General features: G+C 31.2%; 2 protein-coding genes across 2 annotated transcripts in view; one reads left to right on the top strand and one right to left on the bottom strand.

Annotated features, from left to right (window-relative positions):
• Window positions 1–615: 615 nt before the first annotated feature.
• Window positions 616–10,265, bottom strand: LOC117166913 (dnaJ homolog subfamily A member 2-like). Its single transcript, XM_033351363.1, has 7 exons — window positions 9,963–10,265; window positions 8,685–8,904; window positions 3,889–3,994; window positions 3,738–3,818; window positions 3,395–3,654; window positions 2,958–3,301; window positions 616–2,850 (listed from the first exon to the last, which is right to left on the bottom strand). The coding sequence occupies exons 1-7, from the start codon at window positions 10,029–10,031 to the stop codon at window positions 2,665–2,667; spliced, it is 1,266 nt and encodes a 421-aa protein (XP_033207254.1). The 5' UTR covers window positions 10,032–10,265; the 3' UTR covers window positions 616–2,664.
• Window positions 10,266–14,061: 3,796 nt separating this feature from the next.
• The window catches only part of LOC117167546 (alpha-soluble NSF attachment protein), a 10,112-nt gene continuing 6,040 nt past the window's right edge, over window positions 14,062–18,133 (top strand). Inside the window, exons 1-2 of the mRNA XM_033352554.1 lie at window positions 14,062–14,322; window positions 16,458–16,654. Coding sequence (XP_033208445.1) covers window positions 14,231–14,322; window positions 16,458–16,654 — 289 coding nt within the window. The 5' untranslated portion in view covers window positions 14,062–14,230. The remainder of the gene's footprint in view (window positions 14,323–16,457; window positions 16,655–18,133) is intronic.

Here is an 18,133-nt window from a genome sequence, read left to right as displayed (position 1 = left end):
GGAAAAAATAAAAAATTCTTATCTCATGAAGTATAGATAAAAATGTACTAAATCACTCACGGACATTTTTTTTCAAGTTCTAAAACAATTGAATGATAAAATAGAGGATCTGAATAATAACTTAGAATTTTCAAATTATTTTCTTAATCGCAAACTGTATTGGTGGAGAAGGGTTAGACCCAGATGACCTACTCGGACGGCGGCGGTAGTCAAAATAACAACACGGACGGCAGAGGGTTTAAATATATGACAAGCTCTCTTTTCAATTAATAAAAAACCGGTCTTAATTCGGGTTTCGACGGAAGTTTTGAGATAAAAGTTCTTGAACAACTACTAACTAAAAACACCTATGAGAATCAAAATCTTGATTTATGAGGTTTATGTCAAAATCATTTGTCGAAAGTAATCTCGCATGTAAAAATACATGAATTACTCGGCTCAATTATTCTTTGTAGCTTGAAAAAGCTTGACCTCTCAAAAAATGTTATTTGCTTTAAAAAAAAAAACGAAAGCAAGACGAGATTACACTCGAGCTTGCGACTCTAATTCTTAAAACTATTTAAAATTACCATAGCTAGGATCCAGGATATTAAAATCAGAGAACTTTAAAACTCCACTTTATACCAAGCTTTAATATATTTAAATCTAAAAATTCTATTTCTTACAAGAAAGTATAATTTTATCGCTTGTCACTACTCGATTGTATATTTTTAATGGAACTGATTTTCTCGGTCATAAAGAGTCAAAAATTTCCCCTGATTCATAAATTATATATTCCTAATATTACATACAGAAGCGTTACAAATCATACTTATGAAAACAAATTAAGCACAAGCATCACGCAGGCTCAGCCTAGCGTTAGCTCTTATTTATTTTCACGTGTTAACGAATGTTTATGAATTATGATGTTTTCTTAGGTACCAGGACCACCTGCACCTACATACATAAACAATTCTCTTATTTAATCAGTGCATGTACTCTATTTTTGGGCTTACACAATCTTTTAATTTAAATTATATTACACTAATTAATTAAGAAAAAACCAGTTAACTTTTTAGAATGGAAATAAAATTCAAACTGTGTTATGCGATAGTGTTTTTGTCCGAATTTTCTTCACTCACAATTCATTATAATTATAACATTCGACCATAAACTCAAACATAATCCGTTTTTAATTTGTACCACGTTTTCTCTTGTCTTTGCATTGCATTGAGATCCATCTTGAATTGCGTTTATCAAAAAATGATTATGCTACAGTAAAAATTATTCAAGACAATTGATTATTAAATCAGTTCTTCCAATATATAATTAAATTATTGTAAACTACCTTGGATCATATAAATATAATAAATAGAAACTGTAATATTCAAAAATCATAATTTAATAAAATAATTATTTTTTTCTGAAATTAATCGACTGTTTTAATTAGAATTAGCTCTAGCATATCAATTCAAGTATAATTGTTCTATAATCTGGATAAGTGAAATTATTGGTCATGCTTATTCATTACGCAGGGAATCTTTTACGTTAATTGGCAGAAAACAGTCACAGTCCACAAAATGCAAGTCTCAAGAAAAAAATCATTTAATTCTTAGTCATGCAATTAAATAGAAACTGAAACCCTCGGTTAGAAATTCAAGTCTTGGTTTATTAAAAAAAGGTCAACAATTTAGAAGGGAAACAATGACTGTTCACTGATATTATTGAGTATTCTAACTTTATATCACATTTGATCGGTAACATCGAAATTTAAAAAGCTTTATCACCTCAATCACGGCACATAATTTTTCTTGGTGGATTGCCAAATCACACACTTTCTAAAGTGCCAATAATAAATTACAGAAATCGCTTTCCTATCTAAAAAGCACTGTGATATCACAATTTTCCACTCACTTTTGTCTAAATTATTTAATTTTAGAGAAGATCCTATCTAAAAAAAAATTCTGTACACTCCAAAAAGCGACAAGTTTGATAGATTTCGACATTACAGACCGAGTGCGACGTAATATTAGAATACTCAATTTGCTAGATTACGAGATATGAGTCTGCGGGCACCGAACTATTTCAAGTGAGCTTATCAAAATCCAAAATAGCACTTGCTAATTCAATAGACTTTCTGCAATCCTTAAAATATTTAAACTCATAACTTTTTTACTTATATAGAACATGATATCCATCAACCCAAATTTAGATTTTTGTATATATAAACTTTAAAACGAAAATCAACATTCCTAAAACGCGAGACCAATATTTTGTAACCGACAAAGGAAAACCTATACAGAACTGCAGAAATGACTATAAACTATTTTATGGTAGCTTATTCATTTATTATAGCACTCGCACGTAGATCATAGTACTAGTCATTGACCAAATAATGTGAGACGTATTATAAAAGTATAAAAAAGCAATAACTTGATTGCGATTCGTGATTGTAAAAAGTGCTGTTGTTTATTGTAATAATTGAGTCATTTCTTATGACCCCAATTATTTTTTTTTGTTTTTTTTTTCGAATATCCGAAAAAGTCTCATAAGTTATACCCGCAGACGTACAGCCGTCCAGTATGCATAGCATACTGATTTTTTCCAGATTTTTCGGATTTGTTTACTTACGAAGGAGCAAGTTGTTTACTTTATTGTTCTAGAACTAGAAAGCAATGAATAATGTTACTGGTGTGCGCACTGAACTCCGGAACCGTGCATGCTACTTTCGTCATCTGAAGCATAAGCCTCACTAGAACGAGATGCATTCGACGTGTCTTTGTAATTAGGATCGTATTCTTCTAGTTCGACCTCCTCTGCGTCGCGGGGAACTATCACCGGTGCTTTCGGTGGAAAGATAGAGGCAAGGGTCTGAAAATAACAGTTCAATATAAAATTTAAGAGAGTGAACATTAACAAAATATATAAATTCCACGAAGAACTTCAAATCTATTGAAAAGTATTTGAAAAGAAATTACCTCTAGAACTTTCTCGTTCGCAAAGTTGTCTTCAGGGAAGGTGATATCGAATTTAACGTAGAGGTTTCCCTTTTCGAAGGGGCTTTTGTAGAAAGGCATACCTTCACCAACAATTCCTTTGACGTCTCCGGGTTCAATTATACGACCAGGTGGGTTCGTGATGTTCAATTCCCTGCCGTCCAAGTGCTTAACAATGATATTTATTCCACACAGAGCTTCGGCTAAACCAATAGTTTTTGTCAAGTAAAGGTCGTCTCCGGATCTGTCGAAAACATCATGAGCCTTCTGCTGCAAAACAATGACCAAATCTCCTGGTTGTGTGTCAGGCATTTGTTCGCTTTCGCCTACGATAATGAACAACATTTTGTCAAATCATTCTTATCTTAATTATTCCTTTAATTTATTCAAATAAAGATTGATTATTAATCTCTAATTACCTCTAAATAATATTCTTTGCGAATCTCTCATTCCTTTGTCTACATTAACTTCCAAAACCTTTGTCTGATACGTAACTTTTTTGCCTTTGCATACAGTACATTTGTGCTTCTCGTTCATTACTTTTCCAACTCCTTCACAAGTGGTACAATGAGCTTGGATCTGTTGAGTCATACCTGGGCCAAGCTGGCAATAGGCTACTTTGAATCCGTGACCTGCACAACTTCTACACGTGATAAAAGCATTTTCCGGACCTCCGATTCTATAAAAAAAAAGAATTTGATTTTCAAGAAATTGGATATAAAATTTAGTCATATTCTTTCAAAAATTAAAAATTAAATTTACCCTTTGCAGCCAGTGCAAATTACGTTCTTGCTTATTCTTAGGTTTACTGCGTTTCCATTGTACATATCTTCTAAGGTAACTCTGGAAGAAAGTAGAATCGTTAAACTTTGCTCTCGAGGAGTTTTTCAATCAAAAATTGTTTAATTCTTACTTTAGGGGATAAATATTGTCCTTTCCTCGTTGCGTTCTTCTCCTGCCTCCCATTCCCCCACCAAATCCACCGAATCCACTGAAGCCGCCAAATCCACCACCCAAACCTTTAAAACAATGAGAATAATTAAAGCATTTATCATATTATTATTCTCAATTATATTCCTACCTTAAATTAAAACAGTGAAATTATCACTGGTTGAATCAGCATTTGGGCTAATCACTGACAAACTAGTGATTTTCCGGTTTTGACTGGATGAACCAGTCAGTTAATAAAATAAACACGGTTTCTGAAGTAAGCCAGTGACGCCAACGTAAGATTTAATCTGTGATATAGCGTCATTGTAGTGAGCACTCCACTTCTGGATGGAGCGCTGTTAGGTGTTGAGTACTCTCCTAGAAAAATTCATCCTGGATCTGATTTCCTCGAAATACAGGACTCAGGTACCTCCGATTAATTTAAAACTATACCTATTTTGTCGCGCTGATTGCGAATATCATAGACACAATGTTTCTCCCAGATTGATACTTTCTGAGAATATCGCTATTGAAAGTGATTTACGATTATGCAGAATGAATACAGGGGTGCAATACCTAACGTAAAGCAAGAAAGCTGGAGCAACATTTGCAAAGACATTGAGAAAGAAGCAGATGCGGCTAGACTGGAGCAGACTTCTTCTTTAGAATCCCGGATGCTATTCTCAGCACTCTAAAATTGTCTTGCGGAGGATACTCAGTGTCGGACGAGGAGACTTTGGCTCACCTGAACAAGGCACACTTTCCGGGGTTCATAAGGTTTGGAGAAAAACGGACGACACCTCCGAGCCAACCAAAGCCGCCTGAGGCAAAACTGAGCCCAAAACGGCGGCTCCCTCACGAGATTGTTACCCCTTCCAGGGTTAGGTGGGCCTTGAAGTCTTTAAATCCGTACAAATATCCTGGTCTGGAAATAACACTGGGAAATGCCCCGACGGCGTGGAGAGGTACAAGAGTAGTCTTGCGGATCCCAACCAACATTGTGATTAGGGTAACCCTGAGCTCGTGTTAGCCTATCCGCGAAGGAGGAATGGGTTCACGGCGAGGTAAACCTGCCTAGTGATGGAAAAAACTAGTTTACAGGTGGCTTCAAGAACGAGGAGAAAGCAGGAGCTGATGTATATCGTAGATGGAGTGGAATAGACTTCATAATCCCGATGGGGTCCTACGCTACAGTCCTACTAGTATGAGAGTACTTTGAGACACTGAACAATCTAGTAACGCAAAACCGAGTGACTCTACTTTGGATTCCTGGACCCAGTGGCATCGAAGGCGATGAGATATCGGACAGGCTAGCAAAATAAGCAGCAAGTGAAAACTGAACCAGCTGTAGGCAATTCGATTAGGTTAGTACCTGAAGAAATCAAAAGTTGGTTAACCGAGGAACATAAGGAGTGGGAATTGGTCACTGTCTACAGAGAGGCCAAAGCACTCGTGGGTTTAAAGTAAAAGTTTAACCGAGTAAAGGAAATACTTGAGCTCGAGAGGAATGAAGTGCAGGTACATGGCTACGGTCCTCACTGTATGGAAAGGGCTTTGAGGTCACGCTTAGGTTCAAAAGGAGACGCACCGGGATCAACTCAAGGGCCAGGGGATCTTACGGTCTCAACGCAGTAAATAATAATAATAATAATTCACTATAAGAAATTTTTCAGGGGGCAAAGAACAAATTGTAGAGTTAAGCGTTCAGAAGGTCATAACCCACGTGCTTTACTTAATTACATAATTCAAGAAAAAACAAAATCTTCTAGATACAAATTTATAAGAAAAAGCTTAGTATGTATTATTTTAATTTTTAAAAATCTAAATTATTTTAAATATACGTAAAGAATTACAATCGTATGATTTATTATAATTCGCGTAATACGTGGAAAAAACATACAATTTCATAATATGCACTAACCATAGATAATTTGGATTTATTTTTACATTCAGGCTCTGGGGTTATGTGGCTTATGCCGTAAATAATTATTTTTAAGTGGGATACGACCTTTTTCGTATGTGGCTTAAGGACTTATGACTTTGTAACGAGTGTTCGCTCGTTTGGACTGTGGATAATGTATCTAAAGCAATCAGTCGTTTTTGAAAATTACATTACTTACTGCCTTGTGCAACTAGATGAACGATATTGTATCCTATAATGCTACAGCCCGGCTCTCATTTATTGTTTGATAGTGAAGTGATTTGTTTAAAATAATGGAAAAGCACAAAGCTGATGAGTGATAATCCATACCTAACCTGGCGGACGAAAAAGCGCATGGCTAAGTCAAATAGTTAATTTCACAGATTAAATCACTGCAGGATTCCACTGAGTGAACTAGTAAAATCTCACTAATTGCCAGTGACACACTTCAGGCAATTTCTACAGTAAGATTTCAATTAAAAAAAGCGCCAGATTTCGCTGATTTCGTGCAAGAGAGTATAAGTATTATAAAAACCAGGGCTCTTACTTTGCCAATACCTCCAACAAGAAAATCCAACTATATTTTTTGTTAAAAGTTTTTTTCCAAATGCAATGACATTGTTAAAAAGTTTTTCTTTTGATCAAAAATGCAACTACTCTGTTAAAAATGCATTTATTTAGTTGAAGGTTTATCTTTGGCTGAGAAAAGATTTTTTAAAACTAATATTTTTTGGTTAAAAATGTATCTTTTTTAGTTGAAAGTACAACTTTTTGTTTGCACATTCATGTATTTTGTTGAAATTTCGACGTTTTTGTAGCAAAGGGGGGAAGTTTATAAGCGGACACACCGTTAAGAACATCGAGAAAATTTAGAACTTAAATCCAATAAGAAAATCCAACTATATTTTTGGGTAAAGGTTTGTTTCAAAATGCTATTATATTGTTAAAGTTTTCTTTTTTTTATCAAAAATACAACTACTATGTTAAAAATGCATTTTTTTAGTTGAAGGTTCATCTCTTTGGTTGAAAATAGATTTTTTAAACCGAATTTTTTTGTCGTTGAAAATGTATGTTTTTTAGTTGAAAGTACAACTTTTTGTTTTCAAATTCACGTATTTTGTTGAAAATTCGACGTTTTTGGAAGAAATTTAATTCTCTTGGTTGAAAATTGATCTTTTTTGTTTGAAAAGTTTAAAACTTCGTTGAAATTTTATTTTTTAGTTGAATATTTAACATCTTTTGTTGAAAATTCCCCTTTACCTGTTTCAAAGTCCACTGTTCTCTAAAACATTCGAATTTTTAACTAAAAACTTTACTCTTTTGTTAAAAATTCAAATTTCTTGGTTGAAAATGAACTTTTTTCATAAAATTTCAACATTCTTTTAAAACTGTTTATCTTTTTTTCTTGAAAATTTAAATAATTAACTGAATATCGATCTTTTTGTTTGAAAATTCAACCATTTGATTGAAAATTCATTTTGTTATGCGGAAAATTCAACTATTTGGTTAGAAATTAAACTATTTTGATAAAAATATTATTTCTAGCAAATTGAACTATTTTATTAGTCTTTATTTCTGATCAAAAATTCAACTATTTTGTTACAAATTCTCATCCTTTTGTGTCAAAAATTCATCTTTTATACTAGAAAAATCATCCTTTTTAGTTTAAAATGATTTTTCTTCGTTGCAGTTACTATTTTGTTAAAAATTGAAAGGTCTTCGAAAAAATCGTCTTTTTGGCTTGAAAATTTTACTATTTGGTTAAATCTATTTTTTGGAAAACTCGTTTCTTTTAGGGTAAATTTACCGTATTTGGTTATTAATGCAACGGTCTGCCAAACAATCTTTTTCGGTTGAAATTTCAACTATTTTGTTAAAGATGCTATAAATTTTAGCTTGGAAACTGAGAAATTTAAAGTCTTTCATATTGAATTCCATGTTATCTAGAATATTACTCTCGGCGGAGGAGGAGGTAAAAAAACTGAAAATTGGTAACGCAGCTTATGTATGGCTCATACCTTGAAAAATTTTCCGCGTGACAAGAAAGTGGCTTCGTGCTGCCAGGCCTTAAAAAAAGTACCTTGGCGGCGCCAGGCATTGACTACTCCACTGATAGTCGGGTAATACACGGGCAAGTCTTGGCTATCAGGAGTTTAGTGAAACAAAAGGTAACAAGATCACAAATTTCAGATAACCATTCCATTCGTCAGCAGGTCTCCTCAACGGCCAAGTTGAATATGGGACTATCCTCAACAAAACCCAATTTTCATTGAATTTATTATTATTCAATTATTCATAATTAATTCTCAATCATAACTCAACTTCATCACTAAGTCGCCACTTATTACACAAAGACAATTTTGGGCTGAAAGCGAAGAATTCTAATTGAATGAAAGTTACTGATTAACCTACTAGAAAAATTGACAAATGCAAAGTTACTGTATTTTTTTCTTTTAATAAATTAATTCTTATTTACTTTTGAGATAATATGTAAAAGTCCAATTGAAAAGGGCCTTTATGGTCGTGTTCCTTCTCATTCTCTTAAATATCTTATATTACAGCATCGCTAGTGATTTAATTTGATCCTCAAATAAGGGCTATAAAACTAACGTGCGTATTTTTTTTCATTTCATTTGAAGCTTGAACCTTAAAAATTCAGAAAAGTTTGTTGGCCACCCGGATACCGGGATATTAACCGATTATCCGGTAATTATTCGAGTACCCGAGTAAATATACAACTAACCACCATGAACTCCCAGTCCCTTTTAAAACACCTATTTTATTTTATTTTTCCGGGATTTTGTCTCCGATTGAGATCACATATAAGAATTTATCATTTTTAATAATTTGTGTAATACCTCCAAAAAAGCTCGGAGATCCGAACAATTCAGAGAAAATGCAATCAGCACCACTCATTCCATCATCTCCTTCTTGAATTCCCTTTAATCCGAAATTGTCGTAAGTCTGGCGCTTTTTGGGGTCAGAAAGGACTTCGTGCGCGAAGGAAATCTCTTTGAATTTGTCTCCCGCATTTGGATTCTTGTCTGGGTGAAATTCTTTTGCAAGTTTCCTGTAATTCTACAAAAGAAAAACAGAAACTTATCTTTCAGTAATTAAAATTTTATCTAAAAATCGACGAGGTGAGAATACTTACTTGAAAACACATTTAAAGAAATCAGCGAAAAATGTAGATCTAGACAGTTGCAGTTTTTAATAATACAATAAATGTAGACCATACAATGTAATCAAATTTTCAGTAGAAATTCAAATTCAGTGCAACAATTTTTTCCCTAAATGCATTTGCTTCCTTAAAAATTAATATAAATCTCTAATATGTAAGGGGAATGAATATTAGATTTTTGAGCCACTTCTGATTCGTTAATCAAATTTGCTTTATCATAATAATCATGGCATGTGCAAAATATCAGAAGCGCAACAATTTACGTAGGGAACTTGACCAAAATTTTCCATGCTGAAATCTCAATTGCTAAATGACTCGCAACAATTCTTAATTAAGAGAGAACAAACTGACGCTGGTCTTGTTAATAAGAAATAATTACTGCACTTATGCGCCTATTGATTTTCAATAAGCACCATTTTTTTGCAAGCGCACAAATAAAAAAATTAATAATAGAGGCATTTAATATTTATAACCATTGGGAAAGGTTAATCTAAAGATTTGAGATCGCCGGCGATTTATGAAATACAATTGCTTCATGGCTTACAACTTGATTAATACCCTTCAATCAGTATAACACGTGTATGAAATATATATATTAATCGACGTGGTTAAATTGTATTTTATACCTAAAATGTCTCGATTAATAGCAAAGAGTGATATGGAAATTCCTACATCAGTGCTTAATTTTTTCAAACGGTGAAGATGATAAAATATAAAGTTTCCTAATTGAAATTTAATGTTGAATTAAAAAAAAGTATTGGAGAAAACTGCTATAGATCTGATATAACATTGAAGATTCAAGCCACGGTGGAAAGGGTAACATTAAGGTTAACCAGTTCGCACAGTTTCACTTTTTCAAGAAATAATGAAAATGCTCTTGATATCGACTTTCGGGGATTTTCAAAAGAGACGCGGAGCACTTGGGAAAGTAGGAAAGCGTTGTAGAAAAATGTACCTTTTTAATTTCCTGGTCGCTAGCAGTTCTTGGCACTCCGAGGATGTCGTACAACTTATTGTCTGCCATGTTGTATAAATCAAAGCGAGCGAAAATATACTGAAGTTTCACAAGTTTTCTGCGTTTTCCTGATTTCCTTTTGGGTCATGCACAAACGGCTTCAGTGGAGCAGAGAATCGGGGAAAATGTTCAGGATTCGTCACTTTTCACAGTAGCCATAACCAGCTTGAGCAGAACACGGACTTTGCAGATACAGATGGACACAGCACAAGTACGCGATGTGAAAATCGTGAAAATGCTCTTGTCAGACCGGAAGATTAACGTGCGCAAGCGTCGAACTTGCAGATGGCGCTAATTCAAAGTTTAAATACAATTTAACCCAATTTCCAGCAAAAATAAAGTAAAAGTACCGGTTTTAGTATTTTTATATTGAGGTTTGGATTTTCGAATTTTTATGTTTGAACATAAAAACTGCTTAAGCAAATATTCGAAACATTTAAATTACTACATAAAATCCCTGTTACTTTTAGTACACAGAGACGCGTGGAAGTATTTTTTTATGTTGTTTTCAAAATTACGCAATTATAAATAAGTGACCTGCATGATTTAGCAGCAACGCAACATTATTTTCCTATTTTAATTTATCAACTTTTTATTCTTATTGAAACCCGAATTAAATATAAAATGTTGTCAGTCCTTTTACATATAACTTTTTTCATTTTCAGTAAAGAGACTGTAACTTTTCGGCAAAAAAAATGTTTGTAAGAGTTTGTGAAATTGTTGTCAAACACTCTGGTAGTTCATAAAAAGACTTGCAAGTTTTCTAATTGATATTTTTTAATTCGATAAAAATAGTAATATTATTTTTTTAATTTTCAAAATATTTAGAAAATAGAACAAACAATTTTTTTAAATTCATATCAATTATATTTAAAAATTATATTAATTAAATTTTGAGATTGGACACAAATTTTATTATTTCTATATATTCAATAATTAATTTTTATAAATCAAAATTTCCAAATAAGTCATTTTATTTCAAGGTGAAATTTATTTCTAAATATATCCAAACATTGTTGATCAAACAACAAATTTTAATTGCAAATGATTTTTTAATGCTCGAAAATAATTATTTTCTTAAGATTTAGCTACACACTTAACTTATCAACTTTTTCACACTTTTCAATAGATGCAATAAATAAAATTATGGATAAATACTCAGAATGCCTAAATTTATGAAGTGAACTGAGATATTTCAAAAAATATTTAGAAGTTTTAGAATGATTGAAAAGATTCGAAAATCAATTATATCCTTGAAGAATAAATTGTTTTATTTAGAAAATGTAAATTTTTGAAGACTTTGGAAACGGAAACTTTTTAGGTTTTTTGAAAACATTTCAAAACATTGTAAATGCTTTCCTAAAATTTTGAAAAAGATTACATAGCAAAATTTTTCAATTTTTCAAGATTACACAATTTTGGAAAAAACTCGAGTATATTTAGAAGATATATAAAAGTTTCGAAACGATTAAAAAATAATTTAAAACTTGTAAAGATTTCAAAATTGTTCAACTATTTTTCAATCTCTTTCAAGCTTCTGAAAGTCAGAAATATCTTTGAAACTGACTCGAATTTTTCTTATATTTTGTAAAAACAAATAGTTATTCCAAATTTTTATTTTCTACTAAGAATTATTTTTGCTCTCAAGGTAACCAAAATGATGTAACCAAATTTCAATATTAGTCCGTTTCAAGGAATTTACTACACAAAAAATAGCTATAATGGTTAAAATAATAATCTAAAATAATGATACAAATAAAATAAAATAATTATCAATCGAAAATTGTGAAAATTATAATTGCAGATATTTGGTGGGTCAGTTGAGTCCGCATTTCAACTCATGAGCCGTTACCTCTGGGAGTTTTTCTATGTGCCTTTACCAAGGTTCTGGTAGTTCGGATTCCACCTTAATCTGTAGGTACGCCCGTCATGCACTTGACGGCAATCCAGTCCGTGATTGATTGGGTAAAATCCAGACTTCGCCAAATATATCCAATTAGACACACTGCCCTTATCAGATGACTTAATTGCATTTCAAAAATGCGTCCATGACTGATAAATACCCTGAAAGCCCCGCGCAAGCTATTCGAAAATCAAAATCGAACTCTGACGAAAATAATTCCGCCATACGCTGTATTGCTCTTTATCTGTTGTCTGCCATTGTGAGGAACTTTAATTTTCACAAAATTCAATGTCACCACCGCAATTCACTTTGATCAAATACACTCACAATCCAACTCTGACAAGAATAATATTATTATTATTATTGTTATTGTTATCATAAATGTATATAATAACTCAAAAGATCTGCCCTCTAAAAATCTGTAATTTGGTGATTGAGAACTCGATTTTGTCACAAATGCGAACTTTTCTATATTATTTTCAACTCTATTATATCAAATTTATGTTACATTTATTTCAGTACCTCGCGGTCTACGACTGCTTATTCAGATATTTCAAAGTAATGTATAAATGTTATTTTTCATGATTACTTTTTAATACTTGATTCTTGTTTTGCATTACATTTTATTCTTAGCTACCTTGAAAAATGTCTATCATTTCAATAAATTTATATCATTACATGCAATTCATAATATGTATTGAAATTTAAAGAAAAGTATTTCCATTGTCTTATTTTTAAAATTAAAATTAGACATTACATCTAAATGATGACAATGTAAAAAAGTAAGCGTCCTATTAAAATAAGTTAAACATTTTATTGCAACTTGTATCGTTTTTCCATCAATTTAATTTGATTATTTTCAATGTTATTTTTCACGATTCAAACTAAAAATATGCATCATATCTATAATTTAGGCGAAAAATTTTGCTGAACAAAATGTCATTGTATGTTGTGTCCTTTTTCCAAAAAGTTATTTTTTTTATTTTTTTAATATTTTTATAATAAGAATTTATCAAAAATGTGTAGATATCTTTTGGTTAAACACCTTTTACCTTTCCATTTTTTCGTCTCTTGTGTCGTTTTCCCTAAATTTAATTTATTTATTTTTAATCGTATTTTTTACGATTAAAAGACAATCTACTCGTCCTATTTAAAAATGATCAATAATAAATTTGCAGATCCTTTGTAAGTGAATTTTTTTTTATAAAAACAAAAACTACGCATCCTGCCAACAAAATATTGATGGCAAATTTTTATGATTTATTATTCTTTTTTCGATGAGCAACTGTTGTCTATCCTTTTTTTTTAGATTGAGTTGTTTGTTGAAAATATTTTTTTTCATTTTTAATGTTGTTTTTACGAATAAAACAAACACTACATTTAAAAATGATTAATGACAAATGTTCTTATTTTGCATGGTTTAATCGTAAAGTGGAATTTTTGATTATTTTGTTGTGTAATCGAAATGTAGATTTACGATTTTTCATAAAAATTCGAAAAGTTATGATAATTTTGAAGTGTGTTCAAAATGCAACGTTTTTCTTCCTCTGATGTTTTTATACCATGTTTTTTTGATTGAAATATTAATTTATGTTTGTTTTTTTGAATTTTGAAAATACTATAACTCCGGTAATTACATTTAACAAAAAAAAAAGTTATGAGGATAAATTGTTCGTCTTTTGGTAATTACTAATTCACGTATATATACTTTTTAAATTAAAAAAAAAAATTGCTCTTAAAACTTTTGAAATAGTTCTAAATTTTTGAATTTTTAAGCAAAATGGCTGTCTAACCATCTTGGCCTCCAATTAAAAACACTAAAAGAGTATACCAAATTCCAATCCAATCCATCAATTATTTCTATAGTTACTACAATTTTTCCATTATTTTTGCCATACAGACTATAAAGCCTTGGGAGAATTATAAAATTTTTGTAATTATTTAAGATTTTGCAGTATTTATACAATTTACAGTACCTATGACCGTATCATTTCTGGAAATGTATATATTTATGCCTGAATAAAACAATTTTTGAATTTGAAAAATAAAAAAGAAATTCAGTTAACCGGAAGTCAAATGTTGCGCAAGCGCTTTAATAAAAAGTCTAGTTTCTTATCTCTGTTCTGTCAATTCGAAGGTTGTGAATATCTTTGGTGATGCGTTGCACTGTTGCAGTGGGTTCGCAACTTCGCAGAAATACGTATGGCGATAAGCAATTTCGTCTGGCCGAATTTAAGTGAATGTATTTGATCAAAGTGAATTGCGGTGGTGACATTAAATTTTGTGAAACTTAAAGCTCCTCACAATGGCAGACAACGAACAAAAGGCGATGCAGCTGATGGCGGAAGCGGAGAAAAAACTAACCTCATCCAAAGGCTTCTTCGGTTCCCTTTTTGGGTGAGTTGATATATCGATTTGTTAGATTCGCCTGACCGACATATCATACAAATAAAGAGGAATCTTAAAAGCACATGAATATAGGGATTATCATTTAAATCCAAATGGTGATAGTTGGAGTTAATAATAATAGTCGCAACGTCACTCGCTTTTTCTTTGACAAGATGGTTGCGTTTATTTTGCTGGAAACGTGTGTGTGTGTGTGTGTGTAGGCCTTTAAAGAATTTGTGAATGTTTGCGTGTTGGTGAGGGCATTGATTGTCAATACTAATAAATATCTAATAGTTACTTTTTAGTTTCAATTATTGCAGGAATTTGGCTAGGTGTTAATGTGTCATCAACCTACATAGTTAATAATTTTTTCCTGCCTTTTTTCTTGTTTTTAACGTAGGTGCTAATCAGGTGGAGCTTTTTACGTCAGATGTTCGCTTTAAAACGGGCCAGTCACCAAATGTTGATCATGTCTATCACAACAAAATTAAGAATAACTCATTTTTTAACTGTACATGTAAAAATTAATTGCATTTTGAAACGAAATGGAGATATTATTATGGATGGTTTCGGGATCGATCAATATTTTTGTATAGAGGCTGTTTCTATTTGAAGAGATTCAATTGTTATAAAGTTATTATTTTCTTGGATATTGTTTATTGATATTCTTTATTAAAATTTGTGTAGTTTCCAGTAAGCATAGAAGAAAGTGAAATCTAAAAGATTGCAGGAATACGAAGACAAATTAATTAAAACAAAATGTAATATTAGAAAGCCAGACATTTTTAGTAACATGTTTAAAGATAGAATAGGTATTAGTCATAGATTATACACGATTATATGATATTAATACACATAAACCTGCGATTTTTTGTTTCTAAGACTCACAGGGACTCAATCTTTCCCGTTTTTAAATACAATTTTTTCCTTTGATTTAAACTTTTGCCGCATTATTTAATAAAGGTACGTACAAGTTCTTGACATTCAAACTTTATATTATACAATTTTAATTTTTTTTCAAAATCAAACTATTGGGACATGAAATTGAAGTAAATTCGAAGCGATTTGTTAGAAGAAAGCATTAAAATTATTGTTAATTGCATTATTATAAGGTGGCAAATATGGGTCTACCAAAAATGTGAGTTTACCGGATATAACTTATCGTTTAAGAACTTAATCGTTTAAGAAAAAAGAAAGAATTGCTAAAGTTGTTAAAGAAAGAGTCGTTTCAAATTCTAAAGCACCTAGACTCCTTTTCCAACTTTCAAAAAATTACAAATGAAATTTTTATAATTGGTTATACCGATGAAAATAATTCATAATATATGTTCAATTTTATTCAAAAATATAAAAAATTTTCATATATATACTCTTTTTCCCAGGAAGAATGTCTAAAAACACTTTGATGGTAAGTTGAGTATGACAAATTCAAATTTTTGGTAGACCCATATTTGACACGTTATAATAATGCAATCAGCAATAATTTTAATGCTTCATTTTCAAAAATCGCTTCAAACTTACTTCAATTTCATTTTCCAATACTTTGATTTTAGAAAAAAAGAATTTTCCATGAAGTAGGACGGTACCACCAGCTATTCTATAATCTAACCGAAACTTTAACACAGAACACGTTTTTGAAATATTTAAAATTAAAAGCGATCATAATCGAATAACTTGCTTAAAACGTTCAAGTTTTAACAGAAATGTTTAATATTTGAAACTGTATCAATTAAAACATTCAAAGTGGACACAAAATAATTTAAATTATCGGAAAAATTTAGAAATTGTGGATTAGCTCCGTGAGCTCAAATTCCAGTTAAATTTTATGAGTGTTATACTTCTTTTTATATTTTTTCTCCGAACCCTAGTTTGAGCATTTGAGTTTTTTATCTAAAATGTTTATTTGTAAAAGAATTTTCCTCATCCGAAATTCTGAAAAGTATTTGAAAAATCGCCATTGAACAAAAAAATCTTATGAAATTGAATTGATACCTCTTTAGAATTCTTTAATACTGTGTATTTGTGTGAGTAACTATTTATTTCTACTTTTGTAGTTTTTAATCAAAAATCCTAACAAACATACAAAGTGTTGATATGCAAATTCTGAAGAAAACAAAAATCGAATGTTTAAAATTGCTTTGCAGGGGATCTTCGAAAGTGGAAGAGGCGGTGGAATGTTATCAGCGAGCTGCAAATATGTTTAAGATGGCAAAAAAGTGGGGATCTGCTGGAAATGCATTTTGCGAAGCAGCAAATTTGCATTCTAAAGCAGGAAGTCGACACGATGCTGCTACCAACTTTGTTGATGCAGCAAATTGCTACAAAAAATCTGATCCGAATGGTAAGATTTTGAAGTATTTTAGTCTTAATTTACATCCTTTCTCTAATTATAGCCTCGACACAAAGAACGTTCCATCATCACTACAAAAAATGTGCTTTTCAATTTTTTGCAATAACAAATTGAGTTTTTAGACAGTTTTTCTTAGAAAATGGATTTGCGATTTTTCTGCTAACTATCATTTTTAATATAAAACTATTATTTTTAATAAAAATGTCACATGTATCTTTTTATTTTAAACGGCAGAACACAATTTCTGTGTCCATGGAGATCTATAGAGCTGTTTTCTTTTTTTTTTAAATTGTTTTCCTATTCCGCAGAAGCGCTGCAATCGTTAAACTGTCAACAAAAATGTGAAAATTGAATTTGTGAAGAAATGTCGAAATATTCCTGATTATTTGTTTCCTATGGATCTCACCTTCCGAAATGTACGTTTCTAAATGTAAGTTGCCGGGAGACAGTCGGAACGAAGTTAAATGGGAAGTAAACACTGATTGAAATATTATATACCAGGACATTTTCTCCATTTCATAATTGGCGTATTTTTTAGCTTGTAAATTTTTGCTAAATAAACTAATTTTGTTAATTTTAGGTTCCTTTCAACAATATACAATACCGAACAGAATTTTGTGTTCACCTCTTTTTTGATGATTGATTAAGTTCGCATAATTTTAATTATGTCCGAGCTAAAATTGTTTCATATTTAAAGGGTTGAACGCTCTCAAAATGGCTTATAAAATGAGCCTTAGGATGAAGACCATTTTAAGACTATTTTTTAAGTAGATATTTAAAAAAAGTTTACATTTTTAACGTTTTCTTACATTTAAGGTAATATCCGAAATAATCAATATTTCGTACTTTTCTAGGCTCATTGTAAAAACTATTTTTCTCCAGTATCGCAAACGTTGATTCGCATAATTCTTACAAAAATTCCTATCACAATGCAAGAACTTATGGGAAAAAATCGATTTTTATTTTTATTTTCCTACAGATAAGATGTTTTTAAATTTTGCCAACTTTTTTGTCACAACTTTAAGTTCTTGCACTCCGAAAGGAATTTTTTTAGATTTATACTCATAAGTTTATGCGATACTGTGAAAATAGCTTTAAAGTGAGCCTAATAACATTACAAGATGATGATTATTTCAGATATTGCCCAAAATTTAAGAAAGCATTACAATTTACACTATTTTTGCAATATCGACTTAAAAAATTGACGAATTGGCTTCATTCTTGGCTCATTTTATACATACTGTTTAAAGCATTCAACCTTTTAAATGGGAAATAAATTTCCTTTCATATAATTAAAATTAAGAGTATTTAGTCATAAAAAAAAGGTGAAAGCAAATTTCTGACCGGTAATGTATGCGGACATCAACATGAAAAAGGTCTTTACTGTGGATTCTCAGTTAGTAAATATTCGCGTTTTTTTAATTCTGGGTCAAAATTATTATTTTCGGGTTTGAGTGGGGGATATACTGA

The sequence above is a fragment of the Belonocnema kinseyi genome, chromosome 2 (assembly GCF_010883055.1).
Source record: "Belonocnema kinseyi isolate 2016_QV_RU_SX_M_011 chromosome 2, B_treatae_v1, whole genome shotgun sequence".
Taxonomy (NCBI): domain Eukaryota; kingdom Metazoa; phylum Arthropoda; class Insecta; order Hymenoptera; family Cynipidae; genus Belonocnema; species Belonocnema kinseyi.
This window is presented reverse-complemented; position numbering and strand designations above follow the sequence as displayed.